The sequence below is a fragment of the Chamaea fasciata genome, unplaced genomic scaffold, assembly GCF_029207755.1.
Source record: "Chamaea fasciata isolate MVZ Bird 193981 ecotype frontalis unplaced genomic scaffold, bChaFas1.0.hap1 SCAF_7, whole genome shotgun sequence".
Taxonomy (NCBI): domain Eukaryota; kingdom Metazoa; phylum Chordata; class Aves; order Passeriformes; family Sylviidae; genus Chamaea; species Chamaea fasciata.
Window position 1 is genome coordinate 18,961,564 of NW_027094092.1, and position 16,357 is coordinate 18,977,920.

A 16,357-nucleotide genomic window follows, 5' to 3' on the forward strand; every position below is an offset into this window, starting at 1 on the left:
TCAACCCAGGACAGCTGTCTTGGTTTAGATAGACAAGTATCTGCCAGAGAGGGTTGGAGTCTCCCTTAAAATGTAAGCCGCTCCCCCCTTTTTCCAAATTATCATAAATCTGCAATTAAAAGGCTGTCAGGCAAAGATTTTGGGAATAGGTATAGCAGTTCTTTACTAGGGATATAAAAAAATACAGATGTTGTAGTACAGAAGAATAAGCAAGCAAATAAACAAACAAGAAATCCTAGAAAAACCCTGACAGAGTCAGAAATACAACCTGGCACCCTGTTGGTCAGGGTGTTGGAAGCAGTCCACAGTAAGCCCTCCTGGAGTGGCAGATGTGGTTCTGTTGGAGTAGAGATGGTCCCGTTGAAGAAAAAGGGTCCAGTTATGATGAGATGGGTCCGGTCTTCCTCCAGGGATCCGGTGGAAAAACTGGATACCTAGTGGGACTGTGGCTCCTTTTTATCTAGGTTAAGATGGTTTGGCTCCTCCTCCCTGTGTGGAGCAGCTTACAACAGTGCACTGTAATGTGTAATGTCATTGATGAGCTCTTAATGGTCCATTAGCAGAAGACATTCCCATGGAAGTAGTGAAACAATGAAGAGAGATAAGTAGCACTCCACCATCTGATAAGTGACACTGACCCATTTGGGCAAAGATAAGCAATTCTGCTCCACCCAGATGGAATAGAATAATATGCTCTTTACAAAACCCATGACATATGCCCATGATCTTAGTCTTTGAGATTCTGTGCAAATTGCCAGAACTTTTTGCAGCCCTGCAATTGCAAAGGAACAATGTTTACTTCCCAAGATGCTTGTAAGGCCTGCCTGTACAGTGCAACTAACCCTTCCTTTTACTATCCCCTTTTTTTAATTGAATGAGGGCAAATAACATTTGGTGAAGGTAATTCTACATTGTAAGGTTGCTTTTCTTTAAGCCTGGTTTTTGTATTTGTATGGTCATTATAAAAAGCAACGAGAACAGCTTTGAAAGACTGTTGTGGCTGGTGTTCTTGTGTATCTCATGCTGAACAAGGCTTTAATTGCCACAGCACAAAACTTCTCTGGGGATAAGCATTAAATGCATGCACAAGGTCCTGTCTTCTACTTTGTATCAAGTTTTATTTAATTATTTGTCCATTTTATGGCTGCTTGCTGCTGGAATTCCTGTTTTAAGTTGATGAAAGGACCAGATTGGATTGTATGTTTTGTGGTAGTTGCTCATAAAGTTGAAGGGAAAATGTTACAGTGTCACGAATTCATTGCTCTGTTTTGTATTTGTGCCAAAGTATGAAGCATGTTCTGGGAAATGGATCAAGTAGCTCTTTAAGGAAGAGAAATGTGCACCACCAAGTTTAAAAATGAATTTTTTTCCTCACTAAAACTGTCGATTATTTTCAGTTTTTAAAATGAGGTCTGCCCACTAGTTCTCAGTAATTCTAGATATTTGTGGGATATGACTTCAAAATAATGCCTTGATTGTCAAAGTCAGACTTATCAAGTTAGACTATACGAAACTGAGGACACTTTTTTGCATCATACAATGTATAATGTTTTCTACTTGCTGTTATTGAGACATTATTTTTGAGTAAATATGTATAGTATAAGACAATTGTTAACTCATACTTTAATTTGTGACTCGTTCTTCTATTACCACAAAATTTTATTTGGTAAATGAACACAGATAAGCATTCATACATAACATAGTTCATTTTTCTGTATATTAGTCCTAGATGAGAAGTTGCAAGAAACTTTTTATAGAAAGTGCGTGGAGGTAATTCAGATGGGAATTGTGAGTGTTACAAAGAACATTGTCTGGATACATTTCTAAACATGACAGTCATGAGTAATATTAAACTGAAACTACCATGGAAAGACTGAGACAAAAAAAAAAGTGTGTTTGCTCATGCAGCCTTCTGGGAACGTCAACCATGCAATTGAGCTTATTTCCACAAAACTCAAGTGTTTTGGGTAGCATGATCCTGATTGTGTTGCTGTCTTGGGGGCTTTAGGGAATAACTAACTCACTTTCTGCTGTTGGTACATTTTAAAATGTCGGGATCCTTGATGGCTGCTTAAATCATTAGAGGTTTGCTACAGTGTTTCCATTTCACATTTTTAAAAAATTATGGAGTGGTTTGGCTTGGAAGGGACCTTTAAAGGTCATCTAGTCCATTGCCCCTGCAATGAGCAGGGACATCTCCAAATAGACCAGGTTGCTCACAACCCCATCCAACCTGACCTTGAATGCTCGCAGTGATGGGGCATCCACCACCACTCTGGGCAGCCCATTTCTGTGTTTCACCTCTGTCACTGTAAAAATCTTCCTTACACCCAGTCTAAATCCTCCCTCTTTCAATTCAAACCATCACCCCTTGTTCCATTGCTATTGTCCCAGTTAGGGAGTCTGTCCCCATCTGTCTTAAAATCCCCCTTTAGTAACTATTGAAAGACTGCAGTAAGATCTCCCTGGAAGCTTCTCCAGACTGAACAACCCCAACTCTCTTGATGTTTCCTCCTACAAGAGGTGCTCCCTCCCTCATCATTGTTGTGGCTATTCTCTGGACCCCTCTAACACATCCATGTCTTTCCTCTGCTGAGGATTCAGGAGCTGGATGCGTTTTTCCAGGTGAGATCTCACCAGGACAGAGTAAAGAGGCAGAATCACTGGCCTTGACCTGCTGGCCACACTGATTTTTATTTATCCCAGGCTATGTTTGCCTTCTGGTCTGTGAGCCACAAGCTGCCACATGACAGCTTTTTGTCTGCCAGTACCTCTAAGAGACTTGTCACCAATTGCCATGGGGGCATTGACACGATGACCAGTTCCCCCAGGATCCAACCCATTCCTCATCCATGAAACAGTTCACCCAGCAAATCCTTATTTCATCAATTTAAAGAGAACAGTGCTGTAAGTCCAGAGAGGTGACATCTATAACCCTTCTTTGTTTTCTGGTGTAGTCATTCTATCATATAAAGCCACTTGGTGGTCAGGCAGGACTTGCCCTTGGTGAAGCTGTTCTGGCTCTCCTGAATCACCTCCCTGTCTTCCATGTGCCTTTGCACTACTTCTGGAAAAAAAAAAAAAGGGGGACAAAGAAAAAAACTAGAAGAATTTTGAGCTGAAAAGCAGATAATAAGGAAAGAACTGAAAAATTATTAATTTCTAAGTGTTTCTTTTTAGCTGTTTCTGACTACTCCAAGCAATATAACAACTGGGAGAAATGTGGTGTTATTTCCTATTGAATGATAACAATCTTTAATTCTGGGTATTAGAGAAAAGGGAATATGAAGCAGAAACTAATCTTGCCATTGTATACAGTGTACCTTCTACGTGTCTATTTCTGTTCTGTAACAACACAAATTCAGACATAATAGTTCAAGAAAGAGCCTCAAAAATCAGGTACTGGAAAGCTGCATTTACAAAACTGGTCTAAAAAGATGCTTTTTTTGGCCTCACAACTATATTTAAAAGTTCAGAAAGGTAGTATCTCTCATATTAATGTCCCAATACTCCTTTGTATAGAGAATCAGGTGACAAGAGGTGTAATTTGCTGTGAAGCCAAGGACTGTGCTGCATCCTGAGCTCTGCCCTCAGAAGAATCCCACTGACATGGCACATGGTTGCTTTTACACAGTGCTGCTTCTGCATATGGGTTTACTGAGCTAAGACAAAATCACTGAAACTTGAAATCAAGCAATTTCTGAAAAGTAGATATAGTTTTCTAGTAAAAAGGAAAAATAAACATTAAAAAAAGTTTATCAGTGAAAAAGGTAGAACATCAGTCTGGAATGCTAGGATCACAAAGGCTTTATTAATTTAAAAGATATGCTTTAATCTGGAAAAAATCCACAGCCTGAGTCAAGGAGGAAAGGGACGCCAGGAGAAAGGAAGGTGTAGTGCTTCTGGTGGATTTCGAGATGATCAACAAAACTTCAGGTCTAGGAATTCAGGGTTTGTGAATTTCAGTTTCTCTTGTAATATGCCTTTTTTCTTGGACCTCTCTGGGGGGGCATGCTTGTAAGTAAGCTTAAAAAAAGAGCATCATAGTGAATCTTTTGTTCAATTATCTTTCAGATTCATGCACTTTTAGTTTCATTTGTATTAAGCAGTTAACTGAGAAAAAATTACACTGAAGAAGTACTCAGTTGATAACCACGTGCTTGTTTTGCAGGTACACCTGGTATCAAAGTTCTTATGCCTGCACTTTCTCCAACAATGGAAGAAGGAAACATTGTGAAATGGTTAAAAAAGGAAGGTAAGATAACATTTGCTGTGGTCACATTTTCTGTTATTTTTCAGCTATGTAAATCTGTTCTGTGAAAATAAGATAATTCTTTCTGGTTATAGATCAGTATTTTGTATCAAAATGTTTGGTGTATGCATGCTGTCATCATGAACTATACCTGCTTTGAAATTGTTCATTCTTGAAACTTTTTTTGCTTAATTGTCTTTCAAAAGGCTGCATTGATCATATTTTTGAAAATTTTCCATTAGGCTGTTCCAGGGTGTGAGTGTGTGTGCTGTTTTTAATTACCAGTGTTGTCATGTTGCTCAGTAGCTTTGGAAGTCTGAGGGCCATTGACTTTGGGGAGGGTCTCTCTTTCATTATTGTGCTGTGGTATGGAATACCATGAAAGATATGGTATTTTAAAATATCTTTTTTAATATCTTAATTATAGGCTACAGTTAAAACTGAGAGAAATATAAATTACTTTCATAACCATAGTACCAAATGGGGAATTTTTTCCCTAAAAGAACCCAATCTGGAAACCAGCCTACTCATCCAAAAAAGCCTGAACTCTGTGCTCTGACAACTATGTGCTTCTGTTAAAATATTTTGGACCAACTGGATAAAAAGTCAGTCAAGTTTTGTCTTCGCATAGGTTGTATGTAAATGAAAAATGATCTGTAGAAGAGTCAGCAGTTCTTGTTCTGTCAGGACACTTTTGTCGTGTTTACTCCTACCCTGTCCCGTCTCCAATTTAATATTAAACCTGAATTTTGGCTGTAGTTTTGGATTCCAGGTAGCTTTTGTCCATTGGTACAGGATGCATTGCAGGGTTTTGGATAGCAGTAGGAATTATCTTGTTCACAGGCATTTTTAAATTTCCTAAAAAGATGAATACATCTGCAGGAAAATATCTTAAAGCTTATTATTTTTGACAGACACAATTTGGATAGCTAAACGTGTTTTGACTATTGTGCCTAGATAAGCCTTTTCCTTTGACTTATCCTTTTAAGTGTTGATACGGCTTCCATTATTGCGTAACTGGAGAGCTTTGCTTTCCTACATTTTGAATCCATTTTGAGAGGTGGCTGGAAGGCAGCTTCTTGCTCCAGTAGTGGACTTGGCCTTTTACTCATGAAACTTTCAGTAAGAATTTCTGCAGAATTTACTGGGAACAATTCAGAAGTTTGTCTATTAAAAAATTGCACCGTTGCTCTTGAAGCTTGAAGCTTCAGTTAATCAAGTCCAAGATGATGCAGAGAGGAGGGAATGATCCGATGTCCTTTTTATATTTGTTAGTTGTCAATAATTGTGTAAAACATGAAATATCAACAGTAACCTGTTTTACAGTAATTATAGCATTCAAAATTGCAAGATAAAGCAAAGAGAGCATGGTAGGAGTTGAAGTAGATTCCAGTTTGCTCCCTAACATGAATGAATCCACTTTCCTTATAAAAAAGTGTTAGAAAGTGAAGGCTATACAAAGTTTTTTCTCAGTCTTTCCACCGGCCTTCTGCCTTAATACAAAAGGAAAGAAAGCCTCACGCCTATTTTAATTAAATCAAAATCAAATCTGAATTGATGATTAGACTTTGAAAGAAAATTATTTTAGTATTTTTATTGCTCTATTTTCTCTTGAGAAAGAAGACCAAACCCAAATATAGGATTTTATCTTATTTGCCACATCTATGACCATAATTAGTTCCTATCAATACTTTTGTTTCCTGTAAGAGTCTGGACAATAAACATAAAGACAATATTTAAAAAAAGAAGATAAATTTTGAAGAAAATAGTGAAGTGATTTAATGCTTACACACCTCTCTGTAAGGGATGCTCTTAACTACTTAATTCTCTAGAGTGTTTGCCATGTAAAAGTAGTGTTATTGCTGAATATAAATGTTTGACAATCTAATTTGCAAGAAAATAAATGTTTTTAAGCAGTTGCCAGAAGCAAGCTACTTGCATATGAAATATTTTTCTCACTGTATAACCAGAAGAGGTCAGTATAATACTATTTTGATAATCTTTCTGTTCTTTGTGTAAATAGCAAATGTTTTAATTTTATGGCTTCACAGGATGGACAGATGATTTCATCACTGCAGAAGGGAAAGCACGGAATTTAATTGATAGCTTTACTTTTCCTTCTCATTGTTAATGCAGTTTCATGTTGATTCCTGGGGGTAATAAAGTCATTCTCACAAAGATGAAACTATGTTTCTAAAAACTTGTATTTATTATGTATGAATTTAATGTTGATGAAAGATGGTAGAATGACAGCCCAGGAGACCAAAATCCTCTTGTTAATGTGGGCAGAAAACAGAAGATACAACAGTGCTGGCAGCATCCACGCGCAGTGTAAGTCTGCTGCCTTTTGAGACATCAGCTCCAGGGACTTCAGTATCTGTGTTCAGTCAACTCTGATTTTATTTGCAGCATTAAGAAATGCAGTTTGTATCTTGTGATTTGGATTCTTGTCTGTCAGTAGTTGAACAGAGCACCAAGGCTATTGGATGCCAATTGGATGTCCTGGAAGGAAACTCTGCTTCAGTAGAAATCCTAAACATTCAGCTTAGCCATGGGAGTTTAATCATTAAAACCAGCAACAAATGAAGAAACAAAAAAACAAACAAAAGAAACTGAACCCCACCCAAAGATTTTCAAGGGCATTATGTATAATCTCAGAGAGCTCTGGTTGAGGCAAATACTGTTCTCTTGGTTTAAAATGTAAGAGCAAAGATATGCTTTACAAAAGTGTTCTTTCCAGTCTTAATTATTGGGAAAGCTGATTTGTAATTGGCATCAAACTGCATCAATTAGGAGCTATCACAAATACTGCAATCTCTGATGGAAGTAGCTGTGGTCCTTTCTATTACACTTGGGTACCTAAACACACACAGGACTTGAATGCTGTAGTGAAGTGAATTCTTATGAATCCTTATACTGCATTTATTCAATTGCCTTTCAAATTTGTGGTAACTTTATGGCTGCAGCAATGAAAGAAAAACAAAAAAGTAGTGGAAAAGTAGTCTCTGAAGACTTTTCCTGTTGCCCTCCCTGTGCAAGACAAAGTTAATTTTCTGTGAACAGCCTCAGGTAACCACGTTGAGCTGTGACGTGTGACAAACACATGGATGAAGGTATTTGCTTGGCTGGCCTGCCCTGCTGGAGGTACTGGTCCCGGTATCTGAGCACTGAGATTTCTTTTTAATGGTGCAGAACGCTTACAGTCTGATGGCAGATTAAGATACAGAGTTAACCTCCTTTCTGCTTGCCAATCTTAGCTCTGTAAATTACAGAATTTGCCCAACAATTTGATTTCTTAACAGCTGAGAAGTACTTGCCTAATGATCTGATGTATGGCCTACTTGAATTAATGATCCAGTGAAATTAAAACACTCGTATAGAGCCTGGAGTTTTGACTTCCTCTTATAAACTGTTCATGCTCTACTTATTGCAAAGTGGAATGTGGCTGTTAGATTATTACATTAAAAAGGTGAAGTATATTTCTCTACCAATTTCTGTAATAGGAACGTTTATGACTTATAAACGATGTAGGTGACGGAGCTTTTGATGTTTTCATTCAACACAAATGAGGTACACATCTCATTTTCCCTTTCTAATTCATGTAGTCCTGAAACAGGAAATTATTTTTTTTTATAAGCGTTGTTTCTTACCTAAATGTAGGTGGTAACCTGCACTAGGTTTTAATTCTGCTCCTTAAGCACAATAGAGTGATATCAGTAGTTAATCTAAATGCTTAGACAGGTAATGCTGTTGGAAGCGTTTCTGGTAATGGGGAAGTACTAAAATTTTACTTCATATAAAATTGTTGGCATGTTTTAGGTTTGTATGTGTTGTCTCTATGAGGAGGAAAAGCTGTGTTTTGTTGGAAACCAAAACATTCAACTACCTCATAGCTTTTGATGTAACGCCAGTTTTAATGTTGGATGTCTTGTCAGTATTTATTTGTTGAAATAACCCAGACATATAATATCTTTATCATCTGCTAGCAGATACAGATATTCCTCAAAAGCAGAGGAAAAATGTGCTTCAGAATTAATCTTGGATTTGTGTAATGTAGCAAAAGCAATTTCTAGCACTTGTGCATGTTTTTATTTCACAAAATATGAATGAATGCTTAAAAAGACCTTTCTGACCTATATAGAAGATTAAGCAAGCTTGCAGCTGTGCTTTCCCAGAGACATTAAAATTCCAGAGGTTTTTATTGGAATGTCTTTAATAGTGTAGGCACCAATTACAGAACTATGATACCATTGTCCTAAGAAGTTTTAGATAGCTTGCTCTGACTGGTGGCTAGCAGTGAGTATGGAAGGCTCAGTATTTTATTCATGGCAGTGCTACTGAGTATGGGGTTCTGGAAATAAATTTCATTGTGTGTGTACTTCCTCTTGGGAAGCCTGCCGTAAACATCAGTACTTGGTACGTGTCTGTGTTCTGCCACAGCAGTTTGTGGTTCTTGAATCTTGGTGATTTTATTTGAAAAGGAAAGATACAATATGAAAAGTAATGATGGGGGATCAACTCGCTATAAAGTATATTAAAGAATACAAAATTACTGTATTGCATGGTGAATATCTATCTTCCATGGTTAAACAGATCTGAAAGGAAGTTTAGGGTAAGTATTCTTAAGTTCTCTTGTATTTTGCAGGTGACACAGTGAATGTTGGTGATGCACTGTGTGAAATTGAAACGGACAAAGCAGTGGTTACCATGGAATCAAGTGATGATGGCATATTGGCTAAAATACTGGTAGGAATCCTGCATTTCTCAGTAGGGTATTGTAACTTCAGACTGTTGTTTAGCATATTGCTTCAAATACTAGTTTAGATAGCTAAATTTCTGCTCAGCATTTAGAAAAATGCTTGCATTCCTGGGGAGAAATAATTGCTCTATTTGTGCCATGCGTGTACCAGACTGTTGGTACATGATTCTGTATGTATCTAATGCATTTTCATTTAACCTGGTTGTTTGGTTTGTTTTACATCTGGTGAATTATGTCCATGGTGAATATTGTAGTTTATGACACCTCTTACTCTGAGTTGCAGGAAAACAATTAACAATCAGTTGCAATATGGAATTTTGGGTGGTACTTCACCCAGGATGTGTTGTCTCTGTGCTAGATTGTCTTGTGCCAGTCATTCAGGGTAGAATGTTATACACGATGGGTTGACCTAGAGAACAGTTCTTGGAGGTAATAATTTCCTCTATCAAAATTAGATTGATTAAGCTTAATATAAAGAACAGGAGCTGGGATGAGTTGGAAATTTTCCAAACCAGTCTCAGCTGGTGGTGTATTGCGGCTGTTTCTTCTCTCCCTCCACAATAATTAAACAGCAGGCTGAATTGGAAGGATTTGGAATAAAATAAATAAAAATATGAGAGATGTGTACTTTCAGTAAATATTATGTCATTTGGTTAGGGAGGTCTCATCTAGGGACTATCTACCCATGTGGTGTGGATCACATAATTATACAAATTAGGCATACTGGTTTTAATTGCAGTCCAACTATTTAGGAAACAGCAGAATGGGCATGGGTACAAACCGGTTCCTGGAGCCGTGAGAAAATTCTGCGCTGTGCACAGTGAGACATGTGTTTCTGCTGCTATTACAAAAGCTTTTTGGATTGCTGTATTAGACTTCCTATCTCTGCAACAGTTGCATTTTCTTACATCAGCATGTATTTGCACAGTTATCCTTTGTAAAAACAGAAAAGGGAGAGTAGTTTCCTGTGTGGCAGCGTTTGAGAAGCGATGTTCTGTTTGGTATCTTCCTTTTTTTGTATAAGCAAAGGCAACATCCTTTGCAAAAGTGAAAGTCTGGAGATAAATGGGAGGCTGGGGTAGGGAGGAGAGGGGACGTAAGATGGAACTGAGCTGTAAATGGACTCTGTCAGGGCTTACAAAAACTGTCATTAGTGTTCAATTTCTACAGGATAACTTGCATTTAAGCACTAGTGTATATAGACAAGAGTTTTTAAAATATTCTTCCTTCTTTTAATTGCGTTGCTAAATTTGTGGTCAACCATGGAACAACACATTTAATAGGTTTCACAGGATCTATTCTGCTATGCCAGGATGAAGTCTCACATCAGAAGTATTTTTTAATCTGTGTTTAGTCCCCATGTAGTTATTTAAACAATTGCTAGGCAATGCTTTCACTATTTTTAAATCTCTCTCCTTCAGTTTTGAATGTTTCTGAAAATCAGTTTGCCCCTAATAGCCTTGACAAAATCTTGTGCAACCTATTCTGCGTTTGCAGACGCTGCTTTGTTAGGTAGTGTGAGGGGGAAGATATGGGGATTCTCTCTGTCAAAAGTATTAAAGAATTAATCCTAGAGAGAGATTAAAAAAAAAATTGAAATTTGCTAAGTTTCTTTAATAGTAATTAATGATGGCTACAAGTAACATTAGTATTTCAGAAGCTGTGGTTTTTTTTATTTCATTTCTTGTATTTCAAATGCATTGCAGATTTCAAAATTTCTGTGTGTATTGCTCTTCTGGCACGTTTTTTGATAGATCAAAGCCAGACTTTCCAGCAGCTACATGGTATCAGTGTCATGGAGCAGTGACATTCAGCCTTAGTTATATCCACATCATCCAGTAACAATCCAATGCCAAGAGCTGAACCTGAGGAGCAGATGCCAGGAGGTAGAAAATAACTATAATATCTTTCAGAATAAAGAAAGAGAGGCAGCTTTATTAGAGTAACGTGAACAACTCATTATGCAAACCCAGTTTTTAATGGATTCTTTTAATCCTTGGAATCTAGAAATGGTGGGCCTAAGAATTACAGTACAGAATAGATGGGCTTTTATTACAGTCTCCTAAAAAGTACAGAAAGAAACTGATGCTTCAGAAACTAAAATAACAAGAAGAGCACTAAGATCGGAAATTTTCAGGGTTTTTTTTTCTTTTTTCCCTAGCTCAGGTGTGATCCTTGGTTGTTTTTCTCCAATGTCTGGTGGATATTTCTGCTCTGTATTAGGTGTTCAGTAGATGTTTGTGTAAGGCTTATAAAATGAGCTAGTTCAGGTTTGTGGATGGGGTGATGATTACTTATTGAAAAGATTGTCCTTCCAAGGGCTGCTCAGAAGTTTCACGTGTGGTGTAGTTGATGGGAATTTAAGAATGTTTTGTGCCTCTGAGCTAACATCTGGCTGAATTTCACTCACTTCCTAAAAGAAATAAGACAAAAATGGTGTGCCTTTTGATGCCAGCTACAATTCTGAACCATCTTGACAGAGTTCAGTATGGAAAACTTAAGTCAAATGAGCACACTGTCTGCTTGATGCTTTGGATTTTGCATTTAAATATAAGAGGTTCATTAGGTTAAATGTATTCAGCTACTGTAACCCTTCTTGGTTTTTCTTGACTATATAATCTAGGTATGGTTTAGGAGGAGCAGGGTAACAGTAAATTAGAATCTCATGCATATATATTTCTTCTCTATCTGAATAGGTATTTTAATGATCACATCTGATTCAGTGTAAAATGTCGTAGAAGATTAAATAACTGAATGAAATATTAGAAGGGTTATTTCAGAATGATGATAATTCTTTCAGTAGAGTTGGTTCTGAAATTAACACTGTTTTTTTTTTTTCCTAAAATACTTTGCAGTTTAATTTAGAACAAAACAGACGATGAGTGATTGTTTGAGAACTGTAATTAATTGTTGAGGAATAGACTTAGAGCAGGTACTGGGTGTGCAGCTGCAGTGGGAGCTGCAGATGTGCCCTGGGTGGGGGTCATGGTGGGAGCACCAGAAAAGGGGCCTTGATCTGGTGCTGACCCCTTGCACAGCAAAGGGCACGGGGACCTGTGGCACTGGCAGGTGACAGGACACGGGGACACAGCAGGAGCCAAGGGCTCAGCAGGAAGACCCAAGACTATCAGCAGCACAGACTGAGGGTATAAAAGAACAGGGATTCATTCCTTTGTTTGTGGTCCCTCTCCAGAGGCGCCAGCTCGAGCTGGTTTTGTGTTACTGGGCCACAACTAAAAGTGCTTTAGGGACCTAGGTGTCTTAGATTCTGTTATAGGAAACCCGGAGTCAGTCTGGTAAGGAAGCATAAGTTCTGTCCCCTTTTCTTCCCAGTGGAGGAAATAAACATGTACTTTAGTATATATTTATTAGTGACTAAAGCACTATGCTGCAGTGGCAAAAGCCCCAAGGGAATTTTACTTCTCTATTCACTTTATCTCCAGTTTTTTCTCCCTGTCATGGTCACCTGTGCTTTGTTGATTTGTCAGCAAAGCTAGGATTTTTTTGACTCTTCCTGAGTCAAAGCTAAAACATTCAAAGTGTCTATGGTATAGAACCATAGAATCATAGGATATTTTGGGTTGTAAGGGTTATAAGTTGTAAAGATCATCACAGGTCTGTCTTTTTGAGGACTCCAGACCTGGGCACAGCACTCAGGTGGGTTCTCACAGAAGTGGAGTAAAGGGGCAGAATCATCTCCCTTGCCCTGCTGGCCATGCTCCTGTGTTTGCCTTTCTGGGCTGCAAATCCTCACTGTTGGTTTGTGTCCAGCTTCTCATCCCAGAACTCTAAAGTCTTCCTATATATTTCAGCTCTTTCTACATCTGAGATTCTAGGGTTCATTGGGGTTTATGCAGAGGTTTTTTTTATTGTGAGTAATGAAAATGTAGCAGGAACTCAAAAATCCAGGACATTAAAAGTTAAGCAAAATCGTAACCATTTTTCTTTTTCTAGTCTAGTTCTGGGTTGTAAAGGCTGTGTGCATAAAAAGTTACTTTGATTTCTGAGTGCCAACTTCAGGTGTAGGGGATTTGGGGCATAATTTAATGTTCCTCTCCTTATAATAGCAATTATAATTAATTTCAGTCTTGAAGTATCTTATTAATAGCAGCAATGAAATGGGATGTATCTTACTGATGAATTGTCATTAATATGCCTGAAACTTTGACATCTACTGGTTTTAGTCATGTTAGGGCAGACAGTGTAATATGTAACTTCTTGTTCTTAATTTAGGTGGAAGAAGGAAGCAAAAATGTTCGCTTGGGCTCACTAATTGGTCTGCTGGTAGAGGAAGGACAGGACTGGAAGCAAGTTGAAATACCAACTGATGCTGGTGCTCCATCTTCTGTGGCTGCACCAGCACCTGCACCTGCAGCTCCTTCAGTTTCAGCCCCTCCTAAACTGCAACATCAACCTGGGAAATTGCAGTAAGTTTCTAGGTTTGTTATGAGATGGAACTCTTCATTAGATCAGTAGAACTGAACCAAGAAATATTTTTTGTCCCTTTTTGCCTAGTAGTAGGCTGTTAGTTGGAGAGTGTTTCAGTATGAGTGAGGTGATAAACCTTGCAGGCCTAGACTATTGCTTTGCTCATAAGCCCAGTAAATCAATTCAAACAACATTAGAATTAAATGTGCTTTTATTCTGCCTTCCAACTGAATTTTGAAGGATTCTAAGCTTACAGTTGGAAAGAAGTTGCATTAATACAGGATGGACAATAGTGCTTATGCATCAGTTGCTACGTGTACCTATGACTTGTTTTCTGTTTATTTGAGGAGAAAAAATAAACAAGGAAAGGTCACACTCCAAGGTCCTTCCAAGCTCTTGCTTTTTTGATATTAGAAAAAAAATTATTCTAGTGTTTTCATAACAGTGGAGAGCAAAAAACCTAAAACAGTTGGTTTATGTGCTCTTTGTTAATTTGGTTTGGATCTGTTCGTATTCTAAGCATTTCAAACATCTTGGAGGAGGGGTCAGCTCCAGAGTGTTACTCAGGTAACAATAATCCATAATCACTTGGTGTCCCAGGATATGTCCTGTTGCGAGGTATCACTCCTTATTTGTGGTTTTTTTTCCCCCCCCTAACCTCATTACCTTTTCTGTCCAGTTTGCTGTGTTCTAAATGCTGCCAGCATTTAGGCTGTTATCATGCAAGTGGGAGACAATTGAGGTCATTGCCCAGGCATTACCTGTAGTAGGAGGATGATCCACAAAAGGATCCTTGAAAGGATTAGGTCTTTCATTTAATACCAAAGAACATCAGAAGTGCTGTTTCACTGCAACTGTTAGAGATGGATCAGCATATTTGGAACCAAATGATCATTTATGAGATGGGGTTTTTTTGGCAAGGGCTTAATGGACCATTCTTAAAATTCAATGAGGTGCAAATATTGTCTGCTTTAGGAAATAATGAATAGGAAATTTTGTGGAAAGACTTGAAACCAAGCGTTTATGATTTTGAGTGTGTTGTTGCTTTGTAGCTAAGAATTCTAAAACATTTTCTCTATATCTGGCTTTTCTCATTTCAGAAAGCAAGTCGTATTAAGATCACTGGGTACTCAGTACCAATGTACTGTGCTTTCTGGTTGACCAGAGAGAAATGTAGTTTCCCGTGATGTGCATTGATGAAACAAGTTAACCTTACTATTTAAATAATTTCTTTTTTCCACTCATTTATTCAGGGTTCGCTTAAGTCCTGCAGCTCGCAACATTTTGGAGACACATGGACTAGATCCAAGCAATATTACACCTACTGGGCCTCGAGGAATCTTCACTAAAGAGTATGTAGATCATTTGGTAAACCTACAACTTTTGATACTAGAGCACCCTCCATTAGATTAAAGTTTGTTTATTAAAGAAGCCATGTCTTTGTTCCATTTTTTTGCTATGGATGGGTTTAGTTAAATTTGAAAAATCTGTTGAAAAGATAGGGGGAAAATGGGTTATGAAATATTTGAAGAAGCCCTTAATTTGAAGAAGCCCTTAATTAGAAGAAGACCAAAACATGTATTTGTATTTTTTAAGTCCCATCTTAGCTGTGTGGTAGTGCTGTCACATTTCCTGCAGCTCAGCCTAATGGTGGCTCTTCCCTCCTAAGCATCACTATTAGCTACTGCTGTGGGTCTCAAAGATTTTACTTCCCAAGATGCATAGAGAGCCAAAATAAAATACCAGTGGCCTGTTTTCTTCAACTCCTTTTCTTCAGTTTTTTGGTTTTTTTCCTCTTCAGTTGTGTTCTGAAATCTGTCAGGATTTCATTTTTTCCTAATTTTATTAGGCTGGGGGGAGCAGTGAAATGTAATGATAAGAAATTCCAGAATTCTGTTTTTCTCCCATTTTTCTTTTTCCTCTCTATGGTTTAAAGAATGTTTGTTTACAAAGCTGTGGTTTGTTATTATCTAGTAGTTTTTTATACCTTTTTGAGTATTCCAGTGTAATGTTTGCCACTCAAGCCTTTGAGTGAGAAGGTTTGAGTGTAAAAAATGTGGTAGATCCAGTGCATTTAGCCTTGAAATGATGCATTCTCCTAACATGAGTATGTATGTTACTGGAAGTGAGGATTTTGGCAGAAATAAATATTTTTGTTCTCAGTAAAATTATTACTTTTGACAAATGCCATCATTCACTTACACAGACTTTGCTGGCTGCTGTTATTTTAGTTCCATTCAAAGATTACTAGGACCAGGTCAGGGTAACTTGGAACTGGACCCAGAAAAGTGGCAGATTTTCAAAGCTTTTTTTTTTTTTTTTAATGACTTTGGCTGAGTTGAGATGTAATAAGGAATTGGATAGATAGAATATAACATGTAACAGCAATTCATCTGAGAGAGTTCTTTCTTAATTATGTAAGTGTAATGGTAATTTATGGTGTGTAACGAGGCTATGGCAGGTGGAAACCCTCTAGGACTTTGAGCTAACGAATTAACATTTCCTAGTTGTCATGGAGATCTAGCAAAGATTTTTCTGTAGTTATGAGTATTATCTAGCAAAATCATTTATTTTGGAAACTTTTTTCATACAAAAGATTTGACTATGAAATGTCAGTTTAAGATGAATGTCTGGGGTTTTCTAACCATTCTTTTGAAATGGGGTTAATCTTTCAGATGCCTACAGACTCTATTATATTCAGTTTGAAATGAAATGTGCAGATTTTTATAGAGAGCTGCTGCAGATATTCAGGGAAATATTTCCTTTGCTGCACTCACCAGATTACAGGAAAGAAAGAAAGATAGCGAATTACGTAAGCAAGGAAGATTCTTTCCCCCAACTTTCTATCTTTAAATTCAATTCACTGTAGAACTTGCAACAGCAGTTGGAACTTCCACTCCACTGTCATTCTCTCTTTA

The 16,357-nt window shown here is 37.7% G+C and overlaps 1 protein-coding gene across 2 annotated transcripts in view; it reads left to right on the forward strand.

Moving 5' to 3' along the window:
- PDHX (pyruvate dehydrogenase complex component X) overlaps positions 1-16,357 on the forward strand; it is a 34,882-nt gene that overhangs the window by 2,966 nt on the left and 15,559 nt on the right. For both annotated transcript variants that reach the window (XM_066187835.1, XM_066187834.1), the window contains exons 2-5: positions 4,172-4,255; positions 8,898-8,998; positions 13,245-13,438; positions 14,693-14,791. In XM_066187835.1, the coding sequence (XP_066043932.1) occupies positions 4,195-4,255; positions 8,898-8,998; positions 13,245-13,438; positions 14,693-14,791 (455 nt within the window). In that variant the 5' untranslated portion in view covers positions 4,172-4,194. The remainder of the gene's footprint in view (positions 1-4,171; positions 4,256-8,897; positions 8,999-13,244; positions 13,439-14,692; positions 14,792-16,357) is intronic.